Source organism: Salvelinus fontinalis, chromosome 22, assembly GCF_029448725.1.
Source record: "Salvelinus fontinalis isolate EN_2023a chromosome 22, ASM2944872v1, whole genome shotgun sequence".
In the NCBI taxonomy this organism is placed as follows: Eukaryota; Metazoa; Chordata; class Actinopteri; order Salmoniformes; family Salmonidae; genus Salvelinus; species Salvelinus fontinalis.
The window spans coordinates 27,203,284-27,217,529 of record NC_074686.1 but is presented as its reverse complement, the minus strand read 5'-3'; the positions used below and the strand labels follow the sequence as shown (position 1 = coordinate 27,217,529).

Genomic DNA, 14,246 nt, shown 5'->3' with positions numbered 1-14,246 from the left:
CTATAACAGCCTCCACTCTTCTGGGAAGGACTTGCACTAGATGCTGGAACATTGCTGCAGGGACTTACTTCCATTCAGCCAAAAGAGCATTAGTGAGGTTGAGAAATGATGTTGAGTGATTAGGCCTGGCACGCAGTCGGCATTCCAATTCATCCCAAAGGTGTTCAAAGGGGTTACGATCAGGGCTCTGCGCAGGCCAGTCAAGTTCTTCCACACCAATTTCAACAAACCATTTCTGTATGGAACTCATTTTGTGCACGAGGGCATTGTCATGCTGAAACAGGAAAGGGCCCTTCCCCAAACTGTTGCCACAAAGTTTGAAGCACAGAATCGTCTAGAATTATTACTCCTCCTCCACCAAACTTTACAGTTGGCACTATGCATTTGGGAAGGTAGCGTTCGACTTGCATCCACCAAAACCAGATTCGTCCGTTGGACTGCCAGATGGTGAAGCATGATTCATCACTCCAGAGAACATGTTTCCATTGCTCCAATGGCAGCAAGCTTTACACCACTCCAGCCAACTCTTGGCATTGCGCATGGTGGCTTGGGTGCAGGTTTACACGATTCACCGGTCCTGTTCTGTGAGATTGTGAGGCCTACCACTTCCCAGCTGAGCCGTTGTTACTCCTAGACGTTTCCACTTCACAATAACAGCACTTACAGTTGACCGGGGCAGTTCTAGCAGGGCAGATAGGTGACATCCTATGACAGTGCCATGTTGAAATTCACTGAGCTCTTTAGTAAGGCCATTCTACTGTCAATGTTTGGCTATGAAGATTGCATAGCTGTGTGCTCAATTTTATCCACCTGTCAGCAACGGGTACAGCTGAAAAAGCCGAATCCACTCATTTGAAGGAATGTCCACATACTGTTGTATATATAGCGTATATTTTTTGGTCAAACAAATTAAGGATTTGTAAAAATTCATTCAGCCTCATTTACTCCCACACAGCAAAATATATATATTAGTGACCAAGAAAAAAATAAATAGAAAATGAAAAATATAACTGTTCAGTGTATCTTGGAATCTGATTGGTTTTGTCCAAGGCAAAACTAACTTCTGAGGTGTAAAGAACATTTTCAATATTTATCTAAATAAAAGGACAACTGAATAGGTGCTTTCAATTGCTTGAAGTAGGTACTATAGCCTACCTCTGTCTGTTTCTTGTAGAACTCTGTACAGTGTTTTTCCTGTTTCATCTTCCACTACACTTTTCTTCAATCTCTCAAAGTAATTCTCAAATAATATAAACATACATACAATCATACTATATTTCTGAACACAAAAGCAGGTGAATGTATTGCTTCACTAAGTGGATGAGGGTTACATCAGTTTTATCATCAACATTGACCTACTACAGTGAAGCATTTGCAGGGTGCACTTGTGTTCCTCAACCAACCCTCTCCCCATGCAATAAAAAAATGGTCTCTCCTACAATCTGCCCAAACCCTCCATATAAATTTGCTGTAGTTGAGGTAGAATGAAAACCATCAGAGTCAAAGCCCTGCTACATAATATCAGAGGAGAAAGGCATTACAGCGCTTTTTTTTTTTTTTTAAACATACAAAAATGTATCATACATAAAGCAATAGCCATGTACATCTGTGTATCACCAATACACAACTATAAAAACATGATTCAAAATTAAATTAAGGCCTTTCAAATGACATGTCTAATATATCGCCAGTTAGATTGAGTTTTGAAACATTTCAACTTAAACTCCAGAACTAAGGTCTGAGGGAACATAGGTCAGAATGTTTTAAATCTTTATCAATAGATACCAAGTTGAAGTTAAAGGGGTACTTCAGTATTTTGGCAATGAAGCCTTTTATCTTCTTCCCCAGAGTCGGATGAACTCGTGGATACCATTTCTATGTCTTTGCGTGCAGTTTGAAGTTAGTTGCTAACTAGCTCTAGCGTAATTGCAAACTAGTCTATGGGTATCTGTTAGTATAGACTTCCAGTCATTGAGCTAACACTAGTAAGCATTGGCTTGTGAAACTACCTCTAACTTCCTTCATACAGGACACAGACATACACATGGTATCCACGAGCTGGTCTGACTATGGGGAAGTAGATCTATTTTAATTTCTCAGGTAGATATATGGCCTCATTGCCAAAATCCCAAAGGGTCCCTTTAAAATATAGAATTGGCGTTCTGTTTTTCATTTTAACTGGCCTACAATGTATTTTTGTAGGAACTATACAAATGATACTGCAGCCTGACATCCTCAGGACAACAATATATCCTCCTGGTAAGAAATGCTTTAATGATAATACAATCCTTTTCTTTACATAGTGAGGAAAACGTTAAGAGTCCAGTGTTTGAGGTACGTTTCTTTTTCTAGAAATAAACCCCTCCATTCACACGTTCTGTAATATTTGTATTTACATGTACGTTTTTGGGTGTATTTATTTAACATAAGTTTCTGCCCTTTCAGGCTCCCAAGGTCAGAGAGTCCAGACAAGGAGGAAGAGAAAGATCCGTAAACAGTCACAAGACCAGAAAAAAACAATAACACCCCTTAAAAAGTATCAAGTACCAGCAGCCCTTGCTGCATCAAGGCTTCTTCTCCTTCTTCCTTTTGTCCGGTTTACCTCCAGCTGTCGTTGTGGCAACACTAGGCCGCCTGATATTCTGCACCACGACCCTCCCGTTGGCCTCGCACTGCAAGGTGTATCTCTCTGGGGTCAGGGGTCGTCCTGAGCCGTCCCGAAGCCTGGAGAAGATGTCCCTGGAGAGGTGCTCCATGCGTTGGCCGGCGGCACCAAGAGCCTTGGCCGTGTGCTGCCTCTCCCTGAGCAGCCGGTTCCTCTGGGCCTGCAGCCTCTCCACCTCCTCCTGGAGCCCCGTGATGGCATCCAGCTTGCGCTTGCGACAGTTCTGCGCCGCCAGCTTGTTCTTCCCTCGCCGCCGGATGTCCCTCAGGAAGGCAACCTGGGCGGGCGAGAGGCCATGCCCCTCCAGGAGCTCCAGAAACTCCTCCACGGGCATGCTGACAATCTCCGCCGCCGAGAACGGGACATGCAGGGCCCGGGTGCGAAGTTCATCGCGGCTAAGCTCCCGGTCTTCGTCATCTTCCCCGTCTTCGTCGCTGAAAGGCTCCTCTTTGATGACTTTGTGGGGGAACGTGGTGGCTGACGGTTGGGAGAAGGCTGCGGAGGAGTAGCTGTGGTCGTGCCACACGCTCTCGCTGAAATCCACAGGCGACCATGTGTCGTAGTTGGCGATGCTCTTGGAGGGGAGGGAGTCCACCTCACTGCTGTAGCCCGTAGCCCCACCCTCGTCCTCAAAAAACGAACTGGAAGACGATGATGACACCTCAGACGCACCTGGGGAGTCAAGTGTACATACGAATATGTAAACTTATTTACAATGTTTAGAATGTTGCAGATGTGATATACAGTGCCTTTGGAAAGTATTCAGACCTCTTGACTTTTTCCACATTGTTACGTTACAGCTTTCTTTTAAAAATGAAAATCCTCAGCAATCTACACACAATACCCCATAATGACAAAACAAAAACAGGTTTTGAAATTTGTGCAAATGTATAAAAAATAAAAACCTAATTTACATAAGTATTCAGACCTTGGGTTGCAAAGCGTTGGAAAATTTCCGGTAAGATTCCGTAATTTTCCATGGGAAGTTAAGCCAGAGAATTTTGCTTAAATTCATGAAAAAAAATGTTTGCTTACAACAGTGAAACTTTTTTGTGGGATATACATAAAGGCAATTCTAGGTCTTGTGGCATATTTTGATTAAACTATCCCCAATTCAATGGAATTACAACCCTCTGCATGCACAGTGCATTCTTCCATCACATGTGATGGAAGAGAGCACTGCACATGTACAGCTGATTCTCAAGATCTTGCACACTCATAAGATGCTATTGAGCCCACACTACTACACTGTCTGAGCCAAGGACTACATGCGTTCTGGTAAGTTTTGATTACAATACTGGGTGGGGTGAATATATTTTGTATGATATACATAATTTTTTTGTTAACTAATAAATAGTAGCCTGCATCAAAGTGTTTAAATAATTTCTAACTTGTTAACAATTTCTGCTAGTTAGTTTTTGCTACCATGTGGGTTTTAGCTTGCTTGAGCCTGCTAACTGAGGAGTGTTAATTCAACTGTTTCCATACATGTTTCATTTTAAAACATTTCTCACAAAGCAGTTGTTTAATCTAACTGCTTAACTATTTAGCTGTACTTTTTTTGTTGTTGACTAATTTGCCACAGGCACTATCTGATGTGTGGAGACATTTCACTGCAGCTAATGAAGAAGGAAAAGCTGTGTACATTTGCAAATACTGTGCCAAATCATATGTGAAGAATGCAACGAATATGCAGAATCATCTGGCCAAGTGCATACAGTTCCCTCAGCGCTCACATCAAGCAACCTCTGACAAAAGTCCCTCTACTTCTATTCGAGGTGAAAATGATGAATCAGACACATTATCGATAGCAACAGCTCATGGTCCTCCTGGAATCAGATTTTTTTTTTGACTCAATGGAGGAACGTAGTCAGAGAAATGCCGATGAATGTCTTGCTCGAGTTGTGTATGCAACTGGCTCACGTCTGATGCTCAAAGGCAATGTGTATTGGAAGACATTTCTGAATGTTCTTCGTCCAGGATACATCCCTCGAACCAGACATGCTTTATCTACTCATTTGCTGGATGCAGAGTTCAACAGAGTTCAAGTGAAGGTCAAGCAAATCATAGAGAAAGCAGACTGTATTGCAATCATCTCTGATGAGTGGTCGAATGTTTGTGGGCAAGGAATAATTAACTACATCATCTCCACTCCTCAACCAGCATTCTACAAGAGCACAGACACAAGGGACAACAGACACACCGGTCTCTACATTGCAGATGAGCTAAAGTCGGTCATCAATGACCTTGGACCACAGAAGGTATTTGCACTGGTAACAGACAATTCTGTGAACATGAAGGCTGCTTGGTCTAAAGTGGAGGAGTCCTACCCTCACTTCACACCCATTGGCTGTGCTGCTCATGCATTGAATCTGCTCCTCAAGGACATCATGGCACTGAAAACAATGGATACACTCTACAAGAGAGCCAAGGAAATGGTTAGGTATGTGAAGGGTCATCAAGTTATAGCAGCAATCTACCTCACCAAGAAGAGTGAGAAGAATAAGAGCACCACATTGAATGCCATCCTGACTGATGTTCAGACACTGCTTGCAGATGTAAGGAAAGAATTCCGTACTGCCTTGCCCACTTCACTGTTGCTCCAAGCAGAGGAAACTGCAGTTCTGAATTACACCAAAAAGCTTGAAGACTTCTGCCTGAAGCCCATACACGCAGCAGCGTACATGTTGGACCCCAAGTATGCTGGCAAGAGCATCCTGTCTGGTGCAGAGATCAACAAGGCCTATGGTGTTATCACTACCGTGTCTCGCCACCTTGGCCTGGATGAGGGCAAGGTTCTTGGCAGTCTGGCGAAGTACACTTCCAAGCAAGGGCTTTGGGATGGAGATGCAATATGGCAGTCGTGCCAACATATCTCATCAGCCACCTGGGGAAGGGACTTTGTGGATCTGAGGCTCTTTCCCCTGTTGCCTCCATCATCCTCCAAATCCCACCAACATCAACCGCCTCAGAGTGCAACTGGTCCTTGTTTGGGAACACACACCCCAAAGCACGCAACAGGCTGACCAATATAAGGATTGAAAAATTGATGGCCATCCGGGCAAATTTGAGGCTTTTTGAGCCCGACAACGAACCATCCTCAACAAGGTTAGAAAGTGACAGTGAAGATGAGGCCTCAGAGTCTGATGTTCAAGAGGTGGACACTGAGGAGGTCCAGGGAGAAGACATGGAAGCCTGAGAAGAAGAGAACCAAAGCTTTAGTTTCTAGACTATCAATGAAAACGTTTTTGGGAGATGTGATGGATCATTGGGGATCATTCAATATTCCCTTTCTTTTGTTGTTCAGTGAAATCATCCCATTTGAAGAGTCAACTCATTTAATTTAAGTTCAAGTTGTAACAAAATGTTTTTTTTTTACATTTCTATTGGAAGGATTTAATAATTTGCAATTATGTCTACTTATGATAAGGTAAAAGGTTTATGTTTACTATTAATTTGCATATATTCCCATTAATTACCACAGAAAGTTTCCACCTCTGAATATTCCCCAAAATGTGCAACCCTATTCAGACCGTTTGCTATGAGACTGGAAATTGAGCTCAGATTAATCCTTTTTACATTGATCATCTTTGAGATGTTTCTACAACTTGGGAGTCCACCTGTGGTAAATTCAATTGATTGGACATGATTTGGAAAGGCACACACTTGTCTATATAAGGTCTCTCAATTGACAGTGCATGTCAGAGCAAAAACCAAGCCATGAGGTCAAAGGAATTGTCCGTAGAGCTCTGAGACAGGATTCTGCCAAGGCACAGATCTGGGGAATGGTACCAAAAAATGTACTCAGCATTGAAGGTCCAAGAACACAGTGGCCTCCATCAACCTTAAAAGGAAGAAGTTTGGAACCACCAAGACTCTTCCTAGAACTGAAAAATCAGGGGAGAGGGGCCTTGGTCAGGGAAGTGACCAAGAACCTGATGGTCACGCTGACAGAGCACCAGAGTTCCTCTGTGGAGATGGGATAACCTTCCAGAAGGACAACCATCTCTGCAACACTCCACCAATCAGGCCTTTATGGTAGAGTGGCCAGACGGAGGCCACACCTCATTAAAAAGGCACATGACAGCCCGCTTAGAGTTTGCCAATAGGCACCTAAACACTCTCAGACCATGAGAAACAAGATTCTCTGGTCTGATGAAACCAAGATTGAATTCTTTGGCCTGAATGCCAAGCATCACATCTGGAAGAAACCTGGCACCATCCCTACGGTGAAGCATGGTGGTGGTAGCATCATGCTGTGGAGATGTTTTTCAGCGTCAGGGATTGGGAGACTAGCCAGGATCGAGGCAAAGATGGACGGAGCAAAGTATAGAGAGATCCTTCATGAAAACCTGCTCCAGAGCACTCAGGACTTCAGACTGAGGCAAAGGTTCACCTTTCAACAGGACAACGACCTTAAGCACACAGCCAAGACAACACAGGAGTGGCTTCGGGACGAGTCTCAATGTCCTTGAGTGGCCCAGCCAGAGCCCGGACTTGAACCCGATCGAACATCTCTGAAAATTGCTGTGCAGCGACGCTCCCCATCCAACCTGACAAGAGCTTGAGAGGATCTGCAGAGAAGAATGGAAGAAACTCCCCAAATACAGGTGTGCCAAGCTTGTAGTGTCATACCCAGGAAGAATCGAGGCTGTAATCGCTGCCAAAGGCGCTTCCAACAAATACTAAGTGTAAAGAGTCTGAATACTTATGTAAATGTGATCTTTTTTCTCTCTTTTTTTTATACATTTGCAAAAATGTCTAAACCTGTTTTTGCTTTGTCATTATGGGGTATTGTGTGTCGATTGATGAGGAAAAAATACAATTGTATACATTTTAGAATAAGGCTGTAACATAACAAAATGTAAGGGGTCTGAATCCTTTCCTTAGGCACTGTATATAGCACAACAGAGGATCATCATGTCCCCTCTCCGCAATGCATTACTATCTCCACCAGTGTATACCCTATTCTTTTTAAGCAGTGGTTGCAACGGTCGTGGAAGGCAGGGTTTGTGGGTGTGGCTTAAATCAGTCTGGAATTGGCGGAAGAGTGAAGTGTGCTGTTTTTCAGCTAATTTCCTGCAATTCTGTCATTTATTTCCATGGAACTTTGAAAATTTAGCAGTTTGAATGCTAATTTCCTACAATTGTACACCACTTTCCATGGTTATTTCTGTGTTCTTATGCTCAAACATTATAACAAAACCAATGGGGACCCCAAACAGGGCCCCTGGGATGTACCCTGTGTGGCCAGTCAGTAATCCAGCCATGGCACAAATACTCCTAAATTCATTGATTTTTAAATTTTAAATTCACCCCTACAATGTAGTTTTAATTTAGGTGATTTCAAGTTCAAGGATTATATTACTTAGAAATATGTAGGTCAATTATCTTCTCTACATACTTTGTCTGGGTTTAGTCATTTAAGTATTTCTGTTTTTGGTGTGGCGGCAACAATTTAGCAGCGGCGGTACAGGGGAAACACTGAACATTGCACCTCCCTGAAGCAGACCCACAAGTCTTCCAACTCACTTGGGGAGTCTGGGCCTCGAGAGCTGCTCTCCAGAGAAAGACCGGAGTCTGAGTCGAGGTCCTCCAGGACACGAGGGTCGATGCCCTGTAGAATCCCCAGCAGCTGGACGTCCATGGTTTCCAAGCAGCCATCCAGCCCCAGGAGGTTGATCTGGTCAAACACTGCCTCATCCAAACAGCCTTCCAGTGCACCATGGGACGATGACCCATTTCGTGTTCCGTTGACCACCACAGCGTTCGGTAGTGCAGCCAGCCCTGTGGTCGTACCAGGCGACGATTTGGAGGAGTTTGTGGACTCGAGTCGGAAGAGGGGCCCTCTTGGTTGCCGTGCCACCAGGGTCCTGACTCCACCCCTCTGGGGGATCATGTCGTAGACGGAGCCTGTTACCATGGCATCGCGGAGACTGACATCCTGGCTGATGGCGCTGGAGATGTTGGCGTCGAGGTCAGACAGCTGCTGAGGAACCAGTGGGTCTAAATCCTGAAGAACACACACATTATAAAAGGCACGGACATAGACACACCCTGACATACACAGTAGCTCACAGGTAAATCCTAAAACCCTTGGAGTTCGAAACCAATATTTGATAACTGACATTTTCAAATCGCCTTCTCTTTTCACAAATATTACCAAGACATCATAATCATTATCAAGGGATACCACTTACGTCAAATTCATAGATGGGTAGGGACAGGAATTGGCTCCAGTGCTGGTCGATGTCAGGGGGATGGGGGTCCTCAGAGCTGGAGAGAGGGGCTCCGCTACTTAACAAACCCTGGAATCAACAACACACAGTCAATTCGTCACACACTGTGGAAAATCTGTGATGAAAAACATGACAAGGCAAGCACAGCGCCTATTACAAACACACAAAACATGAGGGCCATCAAACACTGAGCAAATAGTATGTTAAACAAAGGCATGCCTACAGAGCTGAACGTTTAATCTGGCTAGCTTATTCCAAGACAGATTTTTTTTTTAAATTACTTGTTCTATGTCATCGCTGTATGTACCTCATGTTCTAGTGTGGAACTGAGAGCCAGCTGGGTCAGGGAAACAGGTTCCTCTCTGCCTTCATCACCATACTCTTGGATCCGCCCCTTCAGTTCCTCAACCTCCTGATAACAGGAAAGACCGATAGAAAGAAGGGTGGACCAGAATACATTTAGGTACGGACCACGTTTCCATACAGTTTTTATACCGTATACAAAAATAATTACGACAGCTGTGATGGAAACAGGAAGTTTCGGTACAATTTTTTAAATGCAGACAGATAATACTTTTTTACGACATGGTGGGATATTTTTGTGTCTAAAATTGAGGAAGAAATGGGAGGTGGAAATGTCTTTATGCGGAGAAATATTGATAAAATATAAAACGCAACATGTAAAGTGTTGGTCCCATGTTCCTGGAGTGAAAATAAAATATCCCAGAAATGTTCCATATGCACAAAAAGCTTATTTCTCTCAAATTTTGGGCACAAATTTGTTTACATCCCTGTTAGTGAGCATTTCTCCTTTGCCAAGATAATCCACCTGACAGGTGTGGCATATGAAGAAGATGATTAAACAGCATAATCATTACACAGGTGCACCTTGTGCTGGGGATAAAGGCCACATGTGCAGTTGTCACACAATGTCACAAATGTCTAAAGTTAAGGGAGAGTGCAATTGGCATGCTGACTGAAGGAGTCTAACAGAGCTGTTGCCAGAGAATGTAATGTTTATTTCTCTACCATAAGCTGCCTCCAGTGTCATTTTTGAGAATTTGGCAGTATGTTCAACCGGCCTCAAAACCGAAAACCACGTTTAACCACGCCAGCCGAGAACCTCCACATCCGGCATCTTCATCTGTGGGGTCGTCTGAGACCAGCCACCCAGACAGCTGATGAAACTGAGGAGTATTTCTGTCTGTACTAAAGCCCTTTTGTGATTGGCTGGGCCTGTCTCCCAAGTGACTATGCCCCTGCAGGCCCACCCATGGCTGCTCCCCTGCCCAGTCTTGTGAAATCCATAGATTAGTGCCTAATAAATGTATTTCAAGTGACAGAAGGATATCAATGAACTGTAACTCAGTAAAATCTTAGATATTGTTGCATGTTGCATTTATATTTTTGTTCAGTATAATAACCATCATATTGAAGTAAACTTGGAGTCATGCGATGATATGTTGTGTGTTCCTCCAACTTTGACTCAGGAAAACATGCAGTTTATCAAGCTACAGATGAAATAAATTCTGAACTTCACAGGGTGGTGAAAGTGCACAGTGATCTTGATGTTCCTTTTCAAAACATATCAGGGGTCTTATTCTGGTGACATGATCAATGTTTGACTGCCTTACTCATAATAATCTCATCATGTAGACTAGCCTACCCACACTATCTGTACGCTGTTGGCTAGAGCGCATGTGCTAAGACCCAAGTATTTAATGCAACAGTTTGTGACAAAAGTACTGCTGGAGTTGAAAATGCGATGGAAACTTGAGCAAAAAAGTACATTTTGTGCACTACGTCATCACCCACAACAAGTCAATTTGGTGGCAACACACCACTGGTGGGAAAATGAGCATATTTTATTTATGTGGATTCTAGAATTTGAGTGAATATATGTCACCAATTGAATGCAAAACTAGCTATTGAGAGGTAGAGAGAATGAAAAATGTGTGAAGATAATGAGGGAGTCCAGAGAAAAGGGGTAAAAGATGGAGAGAAAGAGAGAATGGGACAAAGACAGCTTTGTAAACCGTGTCAGTCATTGTGATTAAACCAACTGTTACAGGCCTATTCAAGGCTGAGTGAGTCCAGCAGCCTAGCAATCTTCTCCTAAGAAGAATGTCTGTAACATTGCAACAATGTCCCTTATATTGTAGCTTTATAGGAGGAAAGGCATCTGCTTTCTGCTACAATGAACCAATTGTGACCGTTAAATGACTGAGGCTCCACTGAACTGTTACTGCACTGCTGTTAACCACAACGGTTATCAATCTGTTGACAACTGTGGTTGTCCAACAGGTTGATACATGAACTTGTGTTTCAACTGTGTCTAAAGCCACAAGATGATTTAGACCCAGGAACGTGTATGAGCAGGTGTGCGTGTGAGTGTAGCCTATATAAATGGGGTGTTACACAATACAAGTCTCACAACAGCAGCAAGTGAATTCGTGGGAGATAAGATAACACAGCCTTCGCCATTAGACACTCCTGAACTATAAGGAGCCTTTGCCCCACAAAAACTCACCAAAGGACCAAAAGAGAAAATTATTAAATTCCCCCACTTATCAGGGTTTCCAAAATTCCATGACGGTCACAGCCCTTCAAACGTGCAGCTGAAACCTACATTAGGCTAATGGTAAGTAGTATATTACGTTTCTGGGATTGACACACCTACTAAATCCCAGACAAGTGCAATTTCGGGAATTGGATAGTGCATTATCAGCTCTTCTTGTCATGTTAGGTCATTGCATACCTTAGAGAGCCATTTATAAGTTGTCAGAAATGTCCAGATCAACTAGCCAATGTAAGTTAACGATTTCCCCCCCGGGTTTTTCAGACCAAAGACATTTTTGTAATTATTTAGTCACTCATATCACGACATAGCAAAACGTATAGAACTGCAAAAAATATGCTTTAAAAATGTTACATTCTCTCCACCAAGAAGAGGGTAGTTAACAGTTTGTCATGAACAGTGCTTGTGCCCCTAGAAATAAACGTGGCGCGTCCGCACCCGCGGGGCGCTGGATGTTCCCCAATGCTTGAAGGGGGCCCCGATTGAAACAGTTTGGGAACCCCCGAGTTAGCCAAATAGTATAGGCCTATTAGAATACACTTATCATTCCCACCGTCAGTTAGCTACACTTGTTGAGTAGCTAAAGGCCTGGGGTTAGCATTTCGTCACAATAACTTCACATTAGGTAGCTTTTAGCAGAATTAGCTAATGCCATCTCGCTGCAGCACTCGCCTCATTGGGTATCTCGCAGGCTCCAGTGCTGGGATAAGGCCCCGGCTCACTTAGCTGGGCGGCAGTATGGCTTTCGTCGACGACGAGAAGTTCAGTGTCGTTGGCCTCTTCCCCGGTACTCTCTAACGGCCCCGCGCTAACATTACTGTTAGTCGTGCTGTTTGGTTGCTCTCGGAACTCTGAGCTGTCAGGTACTTGGTGTACGAGCCACGCGCTCAACTGCGTAGGGAACCGGATGGGCGACCCAAGCGCCCTCACCTCATCCAGGAGCCGACGGCAGGCGAAGAAATAATCCAACTCGGGACATTTGGGGTGCACGCTGTACCCGTCCCAATTGTCCCTCAAACTGTGAAACGGTGTCTGGATGTAGGCTGAGCTAGGACCGTCGTTAATCTCTAGCGGTGAGTAGGAGCCGTTCAAGTAACTGTCGACATCCACGCGAACTCCGATCAAACTGAGTAAGATCGTAAATTGGATCAGTCCTTCTGTGAAGTATTTCTTCACGTTTTGCATCTTTTTCACACTTTTGGAAGAACGTCTGTGGAGAAACGCTGGTCCCAGAGTTCACTTTAGACTACTAAACAAAGAAAATGCCAAACAAAAGAAAACACTTTCCCAGTCAAACAAAGAGGTCCGCCTGACTGTACGCGGCCGGCGAAAGCTTTAGATAGCTAGCTACTGCACTATCGGTTTCTGATAACTTCCTGACAGAGACATGTCCTCAAACGAAGAACTGTACCACAATCGAATACAATAAATAATTTAAACCTAGATAAAACTATGATCTATGAGAATCTCACGTTTATGTATGGTGTTCCAAACGAATTATAATACAAAGTAAATATCCCGAACCTGTTCTTTCACTCCCTATCAGCTGCAAGGAGACTTGGGGAGGGATTTGCATAATTCACATAAAATAGGCCCAAAGCTTCCATCGCAACAGGGTCCGATTGGTTGAAAATGTATTATGTTATGGAGGGAGCCAATCGTAGCGTCCCACCGGCTGTTAGTTGGATGCAAAATGTCACCCCGTTCATTGGATTTCCGCCACAAACAAGACACACAGTACATACATTTATACTTAGAAATTATGCTTAAAACACATTTTATTCAATCTTACACTGTTTCAGATAATGCATCACAAGAACACTACCGTTATTTTAAAACGGAACCTTGTTGTCAGGGTCGGGACCGGGACGGTACTTCCGGTGACTTAAAAAAAAGAAGTTTGGCCCACTGACCTACTTCGAGTCCAGTAGGCCAGACCTACCATATCAATGAATAAACCATTTTTGAATGATATGGTATGATGATATAATGATATATAATGATATAACTACAAGATATCAAAATACCTTTAGGCCTTTTAAACTCAACATTACACAACATGTACTGGACAATGTGTTCCCATCCATGTACCAACAGTAGTGATGGGGGGGAAATAGATCGTTACATATTGTGAAATTATTTTTGACTATATCAAATTATAATGTATTGACAATATTGCACTATTATTTTTGCGCTGGTTGGCTATACCTGGACCAAATCTCTAGTATTTTTCCTTCATAGCTTGTTCTCCATTAAAAAAAAATGGGGAGCCAATTTGTTTTAAGCACTTTTAGTTCCGATACTGATCAAAACTCGTTTTCTCATGGCTCTCTCTTGTCCCTCTGCAGTAGACATATGGTGAAGCAATATGTTGTGAACATTGAATCGCAATAAAATCACAGTATCGAATCGCAATACATATAGAATCACAATACATATCGTATTGGCAACAAAGTATCGTGATAACATTGTATTGTGAGGTCCCTGGCAATTCCCAGCCCTAACTAACTAACCAACAGGTCCTGTTGATCTTGGGAACTCATCTTATGCAAATCATTCAAACATGCTTCAATAAAGTCTTAGTTATGAATGATAAATACTTAATCCTCTTCATACCTATGTGGAACATAAGGCTTCCACGAGAGAGTGCCCCTGTTGACAATATTTTGTCTGTCTAAAATATTGATTACGAGAAAAGGAAAAGAACAAAGACAAAATTCGCTAGGCCTGTATAAAATGTTGAATAAGTGCATGACACGTTCTT

General features: G+C 43.2%; 1 protein-coding gene across 1 annotated transcript; it reads right to left on the bottom strand.

Annotated features, from left to right (window-relative positions):
* Window positions 1–874: 874 nt before the first annotated feature.
* LOC129820112 (endoplasmic reticulum membrane sensor NFE2L1-like) lies at window positions 875–13,042 on the bottom strand. Its single transcript, XM_055877001.1, has 5 exons — window positions 12,155–13,042; window positions 9,212–9,316; window positions 8,866–8,973; window positions 8,198–8,678; window positions 875–3,337 (listed from the first exon to the last, which is right to left on the bottom strand). Exons 1-5 carry the CDS (start codon window positions 12,665–12,667, stop codon window positions 2,565–2,567), a joined length of 1,980 nt encoding a protein of 659 aa, XP_055732976.1. The 5' UTR covers window positions 12,668–13,042; the 3' UTR covers window positions 875–2,564.
* Between the last annotated feature and the right edge of the window lie 1,204 nt (window positions 13,043–14,246).

Excerpts from the sequence above, each read along its gene's own strand:
- LOC129820112 (XM_055877001.1), bottom strand. The coding sequence starts at position 12,667 with ATGCAAAACGTGAAGAAATACTTCACAGAAGGACTGATCCAATTTACG. Across the intron at positions 8,974-9,211 it reads GTTCCACACTAGAACATGAG|GGTTTGTTAAGTAGCGGAGC; the intron begins GTACATACAGCG and ends TGTTGATTCCAG. Across the intron at positions 8,679-8,865 it reads TACCCATCTATGAATTTGAC|GATTTAGACCCACTGGTTCC; the intron begins GTAAGTGGTATC and ends TGTGTTCTTCAG.